This window comes from Dermacentor variabilis, unplaced genomic scaffold (genome assembly GCF_050947875.1).
Source record: "Dermacentor variabilis isolate Ectoservices unplaced genomic scaffold, ASM5094787v1 scaffold_12, whole genome shotgun sequence".
In the NCBI taxonomy this organism is placed as follows: domain Eukaryota; kingdom Metazoa; phylum Arthropoda; class Arachnida; order Ixodida; family Ixodidae; genus Dermacentor; species Dermacentor variabilis.
The window spans coordinates 52318281-52335433 of NW_027460280.1; the positions used below are offsets into that span (position 1 = coordinate 52318281).

Sequence of the window (17153 nt, forward strand, 5' to 3'; positions counted from 1 at the left end):
ACGTCACCACTTTCCTTTTAATTGTGGCATCGTGATGAACTCGGCATGTCTTTGCCGTCAGCACTTCCATGCTGATAGAGCAAGTGTGCAAAATGAAGACTGGGAAGACGGACTGTGCACTAACCAAGCACACATACTACAGCACATGGAGAAAGCGACGGCAACTAGGCTTGAAGTGCGTGTGAGGCGGCCATTTTGAAATGCCGATACCGATATGAACGCAGATTTAGGGTCGTACTTGATTCTAACATGCAGGCTATTTTTGGACCCGTTTTATCAGGAAAAGAAGTGCGTGTTAGATTCGAGTAAATACGGTAATTAATACCATATTTACTCTCGTAATGAATGCACCCCCAAGGTAGTCGCGAAAAATCTGAATTTCTTTTTTCCCTCGCGTAATGAATGCACCTTGAACTTTGCTACTGTGCAGACCTACAAGCTAACGGCCGTGCTGTAGTTTTTTGGAGACTAGAACCTTTTATTCTCGCACATGTGTTTAAAGCAAGTGCGCTTAATGCTTAACGCATCCTTTTTGCCAGTGCCGGTGCAAAGGAACCTCGCAGATTCGAGAGAGAAAAAACAATGCAAATTGCTCTCTGCAACATACACAGTTTACGCACTTTACGTTGACGTAATAAAGAGCGCGTGCGCGGGATGCATGGCCAGGCGGTCGGGTGCGGCGCACGGGAGAGTTAAGTGAGGAAGGGTCGGCCGGCACTTGATCGGCATAGTCGGGCGTAGTGTCAAATTCGCGTGACTGTGGCTCGGTTTTCTGCCTGCCTTGGGCTTGGATGTGTGTAATGAGCCTTAAGTTGAGTTATATGCCTGCTGCGGGACATGGAGCTTATCTCTCGCAAAATGGAAATTCTGATCAGAAACCGATCAACTTTTACATGCCGATGAGCAGGACAGTCAAGGAAAGAGATGCACACAGCATGCTTGTCAAAACAGGTGCACAATTCAACGCGATGCTTGTGATAGCAGCAGACGGCAGGAAGCTGCTGCGAGGAGGAGCTGGGGTGCGATCGGAGATCACTGTTCGGAGTGCGTGTTCAGTTTTGCCGCACGCGATTGACCTAGGCCTGCATGTTCAAAGTGATTACTGTCTTACTTTTCAATTTTTGCTGTTTCTAAAATGTCTCCATGAAATTGATCCCACATAGTGAATGCACCCCCCAACTGTGCTTCAGTATATTGAAAAAAAAAAAAGTGCATTCATTACGCGGGTATATACGGTACGTATTGGGTCTGTTCGATTTGCCTGCACCACGGTGAACCAGTTCACGGCGGTTCGCGAGAAGTTCAGAAATTGTGCAGCTCGATTCCTGAGGTGCAGGCCTAGTGAGACACTCGTAATGAATGCAAAGGTGCAGACACGGTGCAGGTGGCATGTTATGTCCGGCTAATGTATATGGAGTGTGCGAGATTGAGAGGTTCTGCACTGCAGGTATGATCGGCTTCTGGGCTGTAAATACACACTACACTTGCGCAGACACTCATAACCGATTCAGAGGCTCTCCCACCATCTCAACTAGGCGCAAATTTCACACTCGCATGCATGGTGACATCACAAGCACAACCTTCGCGATGCCTTCAGCGACCACCGAAACCCTGATGCTATTGGCATTCGAGATTTCACCACAAGCAGCAGCAGGCAAGCCTTCCGATGTTCTGTGCTCACACTTTTGGCGGATGCATGGCCTACTGAAGTTTTGCAAGAGGAGCTCTGCCATCAGGTTTCTTCAGCGCGAGCATCACTTCTACGTCTACATTGTCAGTGACCAACACTTACGCTATCTCCACGCAAGTCCCGCACTGCCAGACGGTCTGCTTTTGGAGCTCTGACTTCTACAGCCCCGAGCATCTACAAGGACCTGCAGCAGGTCACGCTTTTCGCACTATGGCATCACTGTGGCTGCGCCTCGCTCACAACCTACGCTACCAGTGCTGCCTGGTACATCTCTCCCAGACTGCATGAACCCAACACTACCAATGACGACAAAAAAAAAAAAAGTTTTTTTTATGTGCCGAAATCACGATCTGATTGTGAGGCACGCCGTAGTGGGGGACTCCGGAAATTTGGACCATCTGGGGTTCTTTGACGTGCACATAAATCTAAGTGCATGGGCATTTTTGCTTTTCGCCCCCATCGAAATGCTGTCGCAGTGGCCGGGATTCGATCCCGTGACCTCGTGCTTAGCAGCCCGATACCACTGCCACAAAATAACCACGGCAGGTACGACAACACCATCTGCACACTTTACCTGAACTCCTTTACCTGGACTTTACCATTCGACTTTATTTCAATCGCATTTCGCACTAGGAGGGGGGCCCTGTAGCAGTGCGACTTATCTGCCTCCAAAGCCGGCGAAGAAGAAGAGGGCTGATGTGCTGGTAGCGCGGGAATAAAACATGCTAGCGTGCTCGACCTGAGCGTCCGTGGTGTCGGCTGGCTGCTTCCGAGATCCTGCTGCACCATGGCTGGCTGGCCTAAATAAAGTGTGGCTACAGTGGCTACATCTTTGTGCCACCTCCTACACTTTCAATAAAAAGAAACACTGCACCGAACAGCATTAAGTTTTGTAGCGGACATCGAAGCAGCTAGGCTGAACGTTGCTGTGGTGGTGGCTACGGCTGTCAGTGGATTAGTGTGTAAGGGTGCTGGTTCGAGGCTGCGAGATAATCAAAATAGTGGCCCTGGCGACTTCGTTTAATGCGGTTTTGGACCTGCAGTCATGTAAAATGTCACGAAAATAGGACGGCGAAGGGTTATAGTGTCCGCATAGTCTGGCCTTCTTACAGATTGGTTCTATAGCAGTGGTCTCAAGTTCATCCCCGACACTAGGCCAAATCCAGTCTACATAGCTCCTCGACAGTCACACTGCTAGGCTTGTGGTCCCCCCCCCACTGTTTCTCAGTGCTTGCCTGCAATTCACACAGAAATTCTTGCCAATCAGTTAGCACATGGGAAAGGGAAGCACGGTTGACACTGCATGCCGATGGGTCAGTGCGGGTGTAACTCGACTCGAGGAAATGATGGTTTGCAAAACTGGCTGCTATGTAGACGCGGACGAGGGTGCGTCTTCTGCATATGTCTTAGGCGAGGGTGCGTCTTTTGCATATGTCTTCCTTAGCATTTGCCTCTGCCATTCGTTTTATTATACGCTGGAGGGGGATATGTATCAAACCTGCACTTCCAAGCAGACGGTCATCTTTATTCGTGCCTAATCTTGTTAGTGTGCTATTATCATTTTGAAAGGTCTGTTAGTTGGGGGTATTTTATCCCCTATGTTTGTAGCTTTCTGGCACGAGAACTGCTATGTCTACCTTGCTACAGAAAGGAACGCTGAGAATTGGGCGAGTCAGGAAACGGGTGCCAGCGCAGTCAAATTGAAAAGATGGGGCAAACAGTTAACCCTTTGAGGGGCGATTTTTTTCGCCGTATGCGACTGCCCAGATTCCAATTCTTCTTAGGGACTTATTTTGAAAAAAATTTACCGTAATTTTTCTAGGGTGACCGTAAAGTGAGAAAAGAATGTTTTGTGTTGGTATATATGTACCCTTCATTCATGAATAACAACAATAAAAAAGGAAATAAACTTATTAGAATTAAAAATTTGATGCATTGTTATACGCATAGTTCAAGGCTTTGAAAATGCGCACAGGAGAATATTTTGCAAGACTCAAATGTTCCTGCTCTTACACTAATACGTACATCCATAGTGTAATCGAACTGCGTAGGTGCATGCGCTCAAGAAAACTGTGTGGTTGGGTGCCTGTCAAAAAAGCAAAACATTGGACAAACTTCCGCTAATCTTTATCTTGTCGTCAACCAGAGGCAATTAGTTTTCGTGAGTCTAAATAAATAGATAAAAAAAATTTAAAAATACAGCAACGGAACGTATGCACGGCGGCATCCTTCCTATGCACACCCCTGTGAGCACTAAACGAGCGAGAAACAAGCGGTTGCCCTTTCAGCGATTAGTAACGAGATAGCCATCAGTTTTGCAAGCACAAGAAGCCGAAGCCGCCCACGGAACAAAACCCAAACCGCCGCATGCCTGCGTGTGCGCCAATGCGCGAGTGGTAGTATATAGACGTGCAGGAGCAAACTAGCTCTAAAACAAACCATGCAACGAAAACCGAGATAGGGATGCACGCAAAATAAATTCCCTCTATTCCCACTTAGTGGCAGCACATGACAGAAAAAGAAAGTTAGGAAATTGGTGCGCTTTTTAAACATACAGACGGTGCCGTAAATATATGGCATCGACAATTTTGGACTTGTTCGCGGTGCCGTATATTTACGTCATTGACCCTGAAAGCGTTAAATGGGGCCACACTGGCAGCACCTGAGACTTCTGCGGGCCGTGTGTTTGAGACCCCCGCTGAGACTTCTGCGGTTCCGCGAAGGTGTCCGAATTATTGGGCGTGTCAAAAAAATCGGTTGTTGACTGCGTACATGCTTTGCACGGGTCACTTCTAATGGTAGTGCTTGTATATTAACAGTAAACCAGACAGATGTCGTGTAGAGTCATGTATAGCTGGGTACAAAGCTCGGTGCACTTAACTGCAGCCAGCTGTGCAGGTTCTAGGTGCTGTTGTATATAATCTTTATTAAAAATTTCATTCATGGTTGTAGGTGCAGTTATTCAATAACTGCACCTACAACTTAATGAAATTTTTAATAAAAGTTATGTTGAGAGTTCACCTATAAGCCACTTTGTTGTTACATTTTGAGGGGTAAGATGTGTCTTTTAGTGAAAAAAGCAATGAATCAAGCATAGTTGTGCAAAGCCATAGCTGTAGTTGCTTTGTTGATCTCAACCTTTAAACCTGCTGGAGTGGCTCAATGGCTGTGGCATTCTGCTGCTACTGTGTGTGAGGTCATGGGTTCGATTTCCTCTTATAGCTAGACTTTGACTTCATATGTTAAACCGTTTAACTTAATTAAAAACTTTTTAGCCTGTGCAAGTCTATACAGTGGTTTCAGTTTGGGGTGATTAGCAGGTTAATTTTTGTGATGAAACCTCAGTTAAAAGTGTTCATGTTTTTATTTTTAATCACCCCTACATATTGCACAAAATGCTGGAAAAGAACAGTGTGGCTACCTATTACACTGATGTGTATGGTACATGCATGATAGTAATAACTGAACCTGCAATTCTGGAATGAAGTTCTTTATGTAATAAATTATGTTTAGTGTTTACCTAAAGCTGCACTGTTTCTTTTTGGGTTTGAAATGCTACCTTCTAGTGAAGAAAGCAATGAATATAGCTTTGCTGTATGGAGCCGTACTCGCACATTAGTGTGCCCCGCTGAGGGAATTTTGTAATATTGTCTTAAATAAAGAAAGTAGTGCTGCCTTGCACATGTGTGGCTAAACTAATTAAATGTTAGCAAGCAAACACATGGCACAGCTTTGAGGGAGTAGACCTTTCTGCTCTTCTTCCCCTGCCTCAGAAAAACTGCTTCCACCAGTTCCACTGAGCCGCTTTTCCGGTACTGCTGATCAGCACTCATCAGAAGCAATGTGTATGAGTTTGGCTGTGGAAGCAGCTTATGAGGAACACCTTGACAATCTGCTTGCAACTGGTTAAGACTTGGTGCACTTGATTTTGTGTGTGCTTACAGTGCAGTACGAAGAAATCTTTCATGCACCCAAAAGCTCAACTGAAATTTTTCCAAGTGACATAGGCTGCCACATACAGTGAAACCTGCCTGACAGGAAAATGGCATAACTATGTGCTGAACAGCACTATACACTAACCGCCAAGTACAAATTTGAATTTCTTTATGTGTGCCACGACAAGCAAAGTAAGAAATGTGATGCTTCAGTAAATGCTACCTAAAACATGCATCTTTTTTTGAAACTGTTGAAAAACAACCTAAACTCTTTCGCACAATCATGTGGTAGAGGACAGGTGATAGTACCAAGCAGTATCTTGAAACTGGTGAGGAGTACTACAGCATAGCGGATGGTCTATTGACTTTTTCCTACATCTACATTAGTCTACATGTGGTCATACGGACAAAGATATTTTTGCTTGCTATCGTGTGCACTGTGGTTAGTTACTTAATCTGGCCATAATCCGACTTCCTTTTATTTTCCAGGGTGAAAAGGATGTTTTTGTAGCTGGTGTGGACCCACTACTTGTGAAGTTCACTAGGATAGGTCACACGCAGAAGTGGGCCAAGTCAATGCAGAAAACATGTCACAAGCTAGATGTTAAAGCACTTGCTTTGGCCAAAGGACAACTCCTGTCTGGAGGTAAGCAACTTTGCTTTGTAAGGATTTGTCGAGCTTCATTTGTTGCTACTGTTACCTTGCCCTTGGTTTGTGTTTCATGCTTATGTGACTAATCAAATGTCAGCATCCCAGTGATATTTTTTGATACAGCCAGTCACTTTTGTGGTATTACCTACCTAGCCTTGGCAAAAATAGACTTGTTTGGACATTGTTTTTATTTGCGGGAAATTAGATGCATGGATAATATTATTTCAATATTTGTAATAATTTCAGTTAATAAATTTCGGTTGAAATCTTAATTGTTCCAAGTGCTTGGTTCTCTACAAGGTGGGCAACATAACTAAAGCCTATCCGTCAGGCGAAAGCGTCTCACATATTCAGGGATAAAACTGATGCTGTGGTGCCTTCACTCGGACACAAGCAGCTATTTGCAAGAGTGGCTACAGTGTTTATCATATCAACCATTTTTGTGCCATGCTAGTATCCTGAATTCTGGCCAGAAACACATTTTTTTTTTTTTGCTGTGGAATCATTCAAGAAAAACAATGTACACGATATTTTAAGCCTTTGATTGTGCTATGGTGTTAGGCTGCTGAGCACGAGGTCGTGGGATCGAATCCCGGCCACGGCGGCCGCATTTCGATGGGGGCGAAATGCGAAAACACCCGTGTACTTAGATTTAGGTGCACGTTAAAGAACCCCAGGTGGTCGAAATTTCCAGAGTCCCCCACTACCGTGTGCCTCATAATCAGAAAGTGGTTTTGGCACGTAAAACCCCATAATTTAAAAAAAGCCTTTGATTGTATAAAATCTCCACCATTTATTTGCAAAAGCTAAACTTAACAGCGCTATACCATATATCATGCAATCGGTATAAAACAATGGCTCACTTGTGTCCCTCACATCAAGACACCAGAATGGGAAGTGAGGTGGACGTGTCTTTGAGGGTCGTTCTGTACCTTTTGTTTTTACCACTATATGCATGGGGGTCATCAGAAGTGCTGCTCTCGTTTTCATTTTTCACGATTTGACAACAAGCTGAATGCATGGAAATTCCAAGGGTCATATTTGTTTGAACAGCTAAACATGTCATTTTTGAAGCATTACTAACAATTCTTTGCTATGTTGGCGTTTCTTTGATGGAGTGAACAAAGCTAGCTGCAGCTTCTGGCAGTGCCTTCTTAAAGCCCCTTCTTGCCAATACACTTTTTTACTTTCTACCTACCATAATCAACTCCTGCATGTGCTGCCTCATGTAAAGTGTGGTGCTATCTACTTCAAGTACAGAAAACACTGAGATAAAATCAACTTGTTGGGGGCATTGCAAAGAAATAAAAAGTATCGTCGATGAGCTGCACTCGTCCTTCGCTGTTTTTACCAGAAACACAAAAACAAACCCAGCTCAGCCATGGCTTGGAAGAAAGGATTAAATGTGTATAATTTGGAGGAAGTATGTTTTTGCAGCATGTCTATCTGTTTGAACTTAGTGACATAGTTGCCAAAACAGTGAGAAATATCCTCTGCTGCGGAGAGTGTAATGTAGTTCATTTCCTCACCACTTTGCATTGCTACATCTCATTTCAACATTATTGTAAAGCTTGAACATTACTGTATATAAGTAGATTGTGCATTTAAATTAAGTTTCATGACTGGTATTTTTTTCTTGTCTATGGCTTAGGGTGTGACACTTCCTTGGCTGTGTCAACAGAGACATCACTTGTGACACATTGTCCATTCCAGGTATGTCCAACATTTGTCATGTCCTTAGTGGGACACTCACCATGCCTTATGTGGTTTCTTTAGTGCATGAGAAGCCAACAAACAAAGACGCCAAGGACAATATGGGGGAAATTACTTCTACTTACTAATTGAATTAAAGAAATGATAAATTAATGGAAATGAAAGTGGATGAAAAAGCAACTTGCCACAGGTGGTGAACGATCCCACGTCTTCGCATTACGCGTGCGATGCTCTAACCAATTGAGCTACCATGGCGCCGTTTCTCCATCCACTTCCTTGGGTATTTATGTTTTACTACAACTAACCTCGGGAGTGTTAGCCAGCGTGAACACTTGCAAAAAGAATTGTAGTACGTGATCTTTCTGGGTGAAGGCAACTGGTCAGTAAACCCGCACATGCTACCTGGAGGTGACCTGCGCCAGGTGCAAAGGTGGAGCCCAAATGGTTGGCACCTTGATGCGCATTGTGTTCTTGCACATCTAGTGTTAGCGGTTGCGTAATCTCAAGTTTACGAGACACTGTGTGAAGCGCTCGGTCACATTGTGACAGCGAATGTTTGTGGTCATCGAGTGAGATCTTTTCACGTTTTCCTGAGCACATGTGACCCTGAAAAAACTAGGAACTTTTCTTTGTGTAATTCTCACTTTGCTATTGTTACACACCATTCCCGCATTGTGCATGACGCCACAATGCTCTCTGGCATGGCGCCGAAATGGTGTTGATATTGATGTGGCTTCACACACAAACGCACAGGGCGCTTGGAGGCCATTGTTCTGATCTCTGAGGGTTGTTCTGCCGGACCGCCTGGTGGGGACGACGCACCGCCGTGATTGTGCGACAAAAAGTGAAAACACCACGTGTTAACTGATACGTACGCAATAAGCTGGTACAGTTTATGCGGATACAAAACGCATTATGTTCAATGGCCGCTGAGTCGGGGATTTAACTTTACTACTTTTAAAATGAAACTACTGTTTAAGAGGGTACAGTTTAACAAGGTTTTACTATAGTTGCTGTGCTCAAGCAGCGCTACCATGTGCTCCTCCTTGGCATGGACTTTATGTCAGCCCATTCCGCCCTGTTTGATTGTGGAAGTGGTGCGCTTCAGCTCGACCTGCCCCTTCACTCTGATGCTCCGCCCACACGTCATCCACGTTTGTGCTCTGTCGATCACGTTCGACTGCCACCTCAAGCTGTTATGTACGTGAACTTGGCTTCCCTACTTTCCATTTCTGATCGTGATTGCTTGTTGACTCCAATATCCGATGTTCTGTTGGCCTGAAATATTACCATTCCCCACACCCTCGTTACCATCACCGATAACGCAGTGTCACTGCCCATCTTGAAGTTTAGTTGGTTGACACGAACTCTCCCAGTAGGCATGGCTCCGGCCAATGTCTCTCCCGTCGATGAGCATGCCATTTCTGCATTCCCTGCAGACGATTCGTCGTCTTCCGCTACGGCCATCTCCTCGTCCATTCTACCGATGTCAGTTCTAACAAAATGATGGCGCCTGACTTCATCCCAACACACGTTGCCAATCTCCAGCACCTGTTGATGTCCGGTCACAACATCTTTGACTTTGATGACTGCCCGTTTGGGCCAGACATCCATCGTAAACTCTTCGGATTCATACTGGAGATGCCAGCCCCATCCAACGATGTCCATATCGCATGTCCCATGCTGAGCGGCAAGTGATTCAGTGCGAGGTCGACAAGATACTCGCCTGATTAGGCCTGATTAGGCCCTTGGTCACTGGGTGCTAAAGTTTCAAGAATACAGCGTTGATGTCCTTTACAAGTCCGGCGTTATGCATCAAGACGCCAATTGCCGGTCACGTCTTCCCGTGGACCCTCCCGATTCCACTGCCCATGATTCCGACACTTGCGTCCTCGCCATCTCCGACTTGACTGATATACGCAATCAACAGCTTAGTGATGCAAATTTGTGGCTCATCATCGATCATCCACATGCTAAGGGATCATTCACACCGGCGACTGACAGTGGTCGCGTGACCAAGTTGGTCGCAAACGATCGCTTTTCTTGAAAAGCAACTTTTTGGGCCAGTCGCTCTCTGCGCGATTTTTCAGTCGCGCGACCGTGGTCGCAACACTGATGAACCAATCAGCAGCGCACCGGAAGTGATCTTTCATGTGTCTACATCCGGCCTCCTCCCGCGTCGCGGCAAATTCCGCGTAGATTCCGAGAGTTCTCGCTGAGAACGATAATCTCCGGGATTACGACTTGCGGGTTGCGCTCAGCCAGGCTTGCCGGTGTGAACATCAGTCACCTTCGGTTGCCTTTTGATCGTGAGTTGCAAATGGTCGCGCGACCTCCTCAAGTCGCCGGTGTGAGTGAGCCATAATCCCTCCGACCCATCGCTCCACCTGTTAGTGCATCGGGACAATATTCTCTACCATCACAATACCAACTCCGACGGTCCATAGCTTCTGCTCGTAGTACCTACGACCCTCCGTTCTACTCTTCTCCATCAGCTCCACGATGCCCCAACAGCTGGCCACCTCAGAGTATCCCATACATATGACCGTGTGTGGCGTCGATTCTTTTGACCAGGCCTTTACCGTTCTGTGCGCCGATATGTTTCTGGTTGCGAGTCCTACCAACGTTGCAAGCGATCGCCCTTGCAGCCTGCCGGCCGACTTCAGCCTATAGACATTCCCACTTGTCCGTTGTACCACATCGGCCTTGATCTCGTTGAGCCATTTCCGACTTCTCTTTCGTAGAACAAGTGGATCACCGTAGCTACTGACTATGTGACACGATACGCCATCATACGGGCACTGCCGTCTGGTTGCGCTACGGACGTTGCTGTCTTCATGCTTCACGACGTCATTCCTTCACCACGGCACTCTACGGCAGCTGCTTACAGATCGCAGTCACTTTTATTTCATACGTTGTCGACGATATCCTTCGCTCGTGTCACAAGCTAACCACCTCCTACCACCCACAGACTAATGGACTTATGGAACGCCTCAACCGCACGCTCATCACGATGCTATCCATGTACGTTTCGGCAGATCACCATGATTGGGACAAAAGTTTGCCTTATGTGACATTCGCATACAACTCATCCCACCACGACACTGCCGGCTTTTCCCCCTTTTATTTTGTTTGGTCATCACCCCACATTGCCCTTTGAGATGTTACTTCCATCAGCTCCGCAAGCTCTTGTACTCAAATGGCTTGCAACATCGCACAGGACCATCTCCCTGTCTTGCAGCTGACTCAAAAGGCCCGTTACAATAGCCACCGCAGAACCGTTGACTTCGAGCCAGGCTCCTTGTTCTTTCTTTGGACCCCTTGCCGCCATGTCGGCCTGTATTCGAAACTTCTTTCCAGCTACTCCGGGCCCTACAAGGTTTTATGCCAGCCCACCCAGGTGACATGTGAGATAACCCCGTCGGATGGTCACTCATCATCAGTGCTCCGCGCCAATGTCGTGCATGTGTCCCGTCTCAAGTCGTACATTTCAACCTACAGCCTTTCCCTTGTCTAAGTCCGATCGTCAGGGGTTATGTTACACGCCATTTCTGCATTCTGAAGACCGTGCCCAGCAGGACGATGAAGAGGACAATTGAAAGAGCTCGTTCGTGGTTTGTGGTCATTCTGCCATCTTGGCTATGACTTTCCTGTATATATCTTGTAAATATAATTTTGCCTAATCTTTATCTACATCACACTATCATTATCAGTGCTCCACCTTTCTGGCAAAACTGTGCCTTTTTTTTTTCTGGACAAATATCCATATTTTTTTACACATTTGTTTTTAATTTGTGGGCACCATCTGATGACGGCTGCAGGCACAAAGCACGGTCAGCCATGGCGAAGATTTACTGCACTGTATGACACAACACACGCGAATTTGGGACTCTGTGAGCCACGCCATTGCGTTGCTCTTGGCGTGATCTGCATTGCATGCGCTGGTTCTTCTAACCACTCTATTATGGCCCAACCTTCTTGTGATTTGTTTATAAGTGCTTACTGACAAGATAGATACTAGCCACCAGGAATGCTCTGGGAATTCATGAAGTTGTTTTTACAGCTGAAACTTTAAAACCTCGAATGAATGAAATTCACGATTTAACAATATTTTTCGCTGCGAGTACAACTTTGTTATATTGAGGTTCTATACTGCAATTTTGTCTGACAGCCAAGTGAGTCATAAGGTGAGTTTTTGAATGCCACGGAATAACATCTGTGCATATTCTCGCAGTTCTCATCAGTACAAGTGGCAGCATCAAGTGGCTGTATCCTACTCAACTATGGTGAGCACTTGGAGCTGTGGCGCCTCGACTGCACCACAAGTAAAGAAGGACCCTGCAAGACCTCGACGCCCTGTTCAAAACCTGAGCTGCTTGTTCGAGTGAAGGCACGGAATGGGGCTACCTACCACACAGCAGCTGTGTCACATGACCACTGCTGGTTGGCTTGCTCAGATGCAGGCAAAGCTCGGCTCTATCAAGTTAGTGAGGTTAGTGTGCAGGTTCTCACATATTGCAATTTGATAAAGGTGGAGGTGTGTTGCAGAGGTGTATACATGACATGTTTTACCAAAAAGTACCCTGTAACACTAATTGTCAAGGCACTGTGATGGCTTAGAACAGTGATGGCACTGCCCTGAACGTCCCAGGTCAGGTGGCTGTTGTGTGGCTGTCTAAGGCAGCTATCTTGAACTCATGCCTGGTATTCACGGATGTCTCACAAACTTGGCGAGTCTCAGGCAACTACAGTAGGCTATCACTCCTGCAAACCCGTATGATTCCAGGTGACCGTGGACCTTACATGAACTGAGTGGGTCCCAGCAGAGTATCTTAGTTGCCTGCTCCTGGTGGCTGAGGGCCTCAAGGAAATTGCAAACCTCACTCAACGCAGCTTGTGTATTGTTGTCAGTTGTGATTTGTCTTTCTGTCATGTCTATTGTGTCTGTTGTGCTGTCTGTCTGTTGTGTTGTTGTTTACTGTTTGGTTGCCTATTTCTCCATCAAGCTTTCGGCCATGCCCTCTTTGCATTGCCATATGTGGGCCAATCATGGCATGCCATGTCTTCGCAGCAATGCTTGGCAACCTCAGAGTTGCCCTCGTAACAAACATGTGTTCATGTTCTTGCTCCCCTTCCGGTTGTAATTGGCTTTGAGTCTTTGGCATTTGTTTTTATTTCTCACTTCAAATACAGTAGACTTCCGTTAATTCAACTCCAGTTAGTTCGATTTTTCTTTTAATTCGATCCCAGCCGGTGCCGATGCATTTCTATGTGCCCAAACTTCTGTTATTTTGATGCTAAAATTGGCCTTCGCTGGATAATGCAAACTTGACCAGTCAACACGCACACACTTGACCCCTATGGTGACCCCGATAGCGACCCCTTTAGTGGCAGTGTCTGTCTTGGCAGAGCTTAGAGGATAGTGAAGATGTTGAACACACGTCAGCTCTCGTTGAAAGTGCCTATTGTGCCCCGCCCTAGGACGATTTTCAAGCTATAATGTTAGGTTACAATGTTTGATTATGATATTTACCTGGTTCCAACGCACACCTTTTATTTAAAAAAAAAAAAAAAATGGGCCGGAAATTGCCTGCGCGATGCTGTCTGGACATGAAACCGAAAGCACTTTCGCAACATTCGCATGCTTTGCAGCATAACAAAGATGTGTTGCGGCGAAGTTGGCTTTAGAAAACAGGCCCCTAAAAGGCGCTGGTCCCAGGTTTGAATTCCGGACCAGGACAATTTCTTTTTCAGTTACGAAGCTTTGTATATAAGAAACCCGTGTGGGTTCCCTTTGTAGCTTCGTGCTCAGTGCGGGTGGGTGTAAATTTTTCCTTTCGTGAACCTTCCTCCACCTTGCGGAATTCCACAGAACTGATTTCCCATTACCTTAAGCCTGTGAATATATAATTTCAATGAAATTTATACGGTTGGAGGTGCAAGTTACGTAGGCATGCCAGCAAGGGCTGAACTGCATCATCATGGCATCTACCATTGCACTCTCACTGTTGAGGCCGACACTTTATTCATGTACACAGGCAAGCAAAAGCTTCGAGACTAGTAGTGCTGCAATTCTTTTTTCAGAGCCTGAAAATTTTGGCTGAAGTCAAGTGGTACAGGCTACATGCACTTGTTTGACCAATGCAATGTAGTGAAGCAATTCCATGATGTAGAGCTGGGCTAGAAGAAATGAAAAAATTTTCCACATACTGTGCTCCATCTTTTGGTTGTGTCTGTACATTCTTTCTCATGAGCAGCTGTTTACTTGACTTGTGATGTGTGCACCTGTTGCCTGATAAAGGCGTAAAATGTTGCTTTGTGAGCTCTGCCCGGCTGTGTGACTTATTCGCAGGCCAAAGATGGAGGCATATTATTTGGTTTGGGTTCTTATGTCTCTTGAACTTTCCACTCATGTGCATGGGTTAGTGATTTTTGAAGCAGCACTTCAAGCCTATTATGGGCTGGGAGGTGTGACGAAGGGGAGTCATTGTCAAACTGAAGCAAGCGAACAAGTATGTCTAGAAGAAATAAGGTCACGCCCAAGTAAATCATGACTAGTGACAGCTGTTGCATGATGCTAGATAGCACAGCACTATCAGCTTAAAGCACAGCTTATCAGCTTAAAGCACTATAGCACAGCACAGCCTAAAACATATGCTGCTGACATCGCTTTCTCTAGAATAAGCAAAAAGATGTGCTGTGTGGTCCAAAAGTGTCTGATTTTGCTATACTGCCTGATGATGTGGTGCCTGTTTTGCCATTGCAGGTTAATGGGTCTAGTCTCGACTGCAACAAGGTATCCACCTTTAATGAACAGATGGGCCCTGCCAAGAAACTGATGTTCAGTCCCGACGGCTCATATTTGGTGGCATTGAGTTCTCACGGAAGTGTCCATGTTTTCAGCTTGCCACCCAGACTCCTCTACACTCTTCCATCCAGAGCAGGTAGGCACACCTCTGTTTTTTTTTTTGTTTTTTTTTCTTGGAGCTCGAACTCCGAAAAGGTGTATGACTTTTATTCATACAACTTTACATACAATATAAGCTAATTTTGTGAACTTTTTTGTGTTATGAATTTTAATTCCCTCCAACAGACTAACATAGTCTGTGTAATTTAGTCTTACAAAGTATATCCAAAGGGAAGAGGTATAGACACAAAGTGGACATGCCAAATTTCATGCTTACACCTGTGGGGGAAGAGGAGGGGAGAGAGAGAAAAGTATGCGGTTAATGGGGCCCTGGAATGATTTTTATTGTTACACGTAAATGAATTCACTGAGTCGGTAAATTTCATTCTTGTGGTCATCGGCGACCAGATTCAAGTGCTCTGTGTAAACTGTGCAAGTTTTTATTAGGTTTTAAACATCTATGTTGCTATAGATCACAGTGGTGCTGCTTCCTGTGTTTTTACCTGCCTCTGTTGTACTTACTGTGTGTTTTGAACTCCTGTACACTGACGCACTTGATATGTTGAGTGCGGTGGCAAGCTGCAACCCTGTAGTTGTTCTCCAAAAGGGGCCACAATCACTTCTCGTGAAGTTAGAAAGATTGAATGCAAATGAATGGGCACTTATTTGGCAGGTGCTGCCATACAAGACAGAGCTGAAGGGCAGTATGTGCAATGTAGAAAACATGAGCAAGGTACGTTTTTCAGTTTTGCTCGCTGCAAATATGGATGGCTTGGGCAAATCATGGTCGTTCATTATTGGCAAGACCACGGGGGACAGGGTTTCGCCAAGTATGTGAAGGTCTCCTGGTTCTATACACATTCCACAAAAATTCATAGATGACACTCAATCTTTTCACTGTGTGGGATGCCAAACAATGTCTGACCACCAGGTTTGTTTTGTTCAAGAGCTCCCTAACTGGGATCTGCAAAAGGCATCTTAGGATTCCGCGAGCAGTCACATATACAGTTAAACCTCGATATAACCAACTTCAATATAAGGAAATTGTTGATATAACGAAGTATTTAACTTTTCATAACCTCTTGTCCGTAGAGCGCCATGTATTTAGAGCCTCAATATAACGAAATTTCACTGCCGTCGCAAAGGAATGCCGAGAGAATAAATGGAAACTTCCGCGTACACGAATGGTCGAATGATTGAATTACATGCGGTTGCTTGCAAACGCACCTCTCAAATTGCATGCCATGGAGCTGCATCATGTTCTGTGTAAAGTCCAAGTGCGATAAGATCCTATCCTGCACCGCGCACTGTGTGCTTTAGGTGCGAGTGAAAGTGTGCGAGGGTGAGACAACAAAGATGGTGGCTTCACGAGTGCCGCCTTCCCGTGTGATCAAAGAGAAAGAGGTGGGGGGAGTGAGCTCGCGGTAACGCAGTCAAGTGCATGTGAGGGGTGGGTGGGCGGAGGGGGGGGTGTAAGTTGCACACGTCTCAATGTTTGGCGTGCGTCTCAACCATGACTGCGCATGGCTGTAAGTGCGGCTGGGCGCATGCGCAAAGAGTGGGCGTGCCAAGATGGCGTGGCATCATGTAATCTGTGTTTCCACGCGTTTAGTATTGGAGGTTGCGTGATATCGAGTTTCAGTGACCCGTTGGAGCGAGAAGCGAAACATTCGCTCCCTGCTGCCGGCATTTTTCATGGTAGTTTTGACACGCCCCAGTGCGGGCGATGCAGGGGCACATGTGAAACTGCGGCTGGCTTCGCTTAACTCATACCGCCGATGTGAAGATGTGTTCAACGTGGCATGAAACTGCATCATTCATTGCCGGCTCCCAAAATCATCAAAATAAATTGTTTTCTAATTCAAATGTGCTTTTTCCTATTGCCCGATAATTCAGAAAACTCTGCGACTCCTTTCCATTTAAGGAAAATCAATGGGCGATTATACTTATTTGCATAAAAGGTCGAATTTCAATACAACAAATTTCGATATAATGAAGCAAAATGACGATTTTACCGATTTCGTTATACAGTCGAACCCACTTATGACGATACTGATTTTAACAATATATCGGCTATAACAATGAGACACTGCTGCACCGTAAACTTTTATACGTTTTTCATGGTGAAATAACCCGCCCAGTACACTGCCCCGATGCTTCTTTATCGGTTTGTAATTATGTCGTCTGGCTGCTGGGTGTCCATGCCAAATGGTAGTGACATGCGAAATCCATGAAAAAAAAAAAGAAATTGAGAAA

The 17153-nt window shown here is 45.5% G+C and overlaps 1 protein-coding gene across 1 annotated transcript in view; it reads left to right on the forward strand.

Moving 5' to 3' along the window:
• Positions 1-17153, forward strand: part of LOC142566127 (U3 small nucleolar RNA-associated protein 4 homolog) — a 65438-nt gene that overhangs the window by 25006 nt on the left and 23279 nt on the right. Inside the window, exons 9-12 of the mRNA XM_075676928.1 lie at positions 6115-6271; positions 7929-7990; positions 12225-12482; positions 14757-14934. Of these exons, the coding sequence (XP_075533043.1) occupies positions 6115-6271; positions 7929-7990; positions 12225-12482; positions 14757-14934 (655 nt within the window). The remainder of the gene's footprint in view (positions 1-6114; positions 6272-7928; positions 7991-12224; positions 12483-14756; positions 14935-17153) is intronic.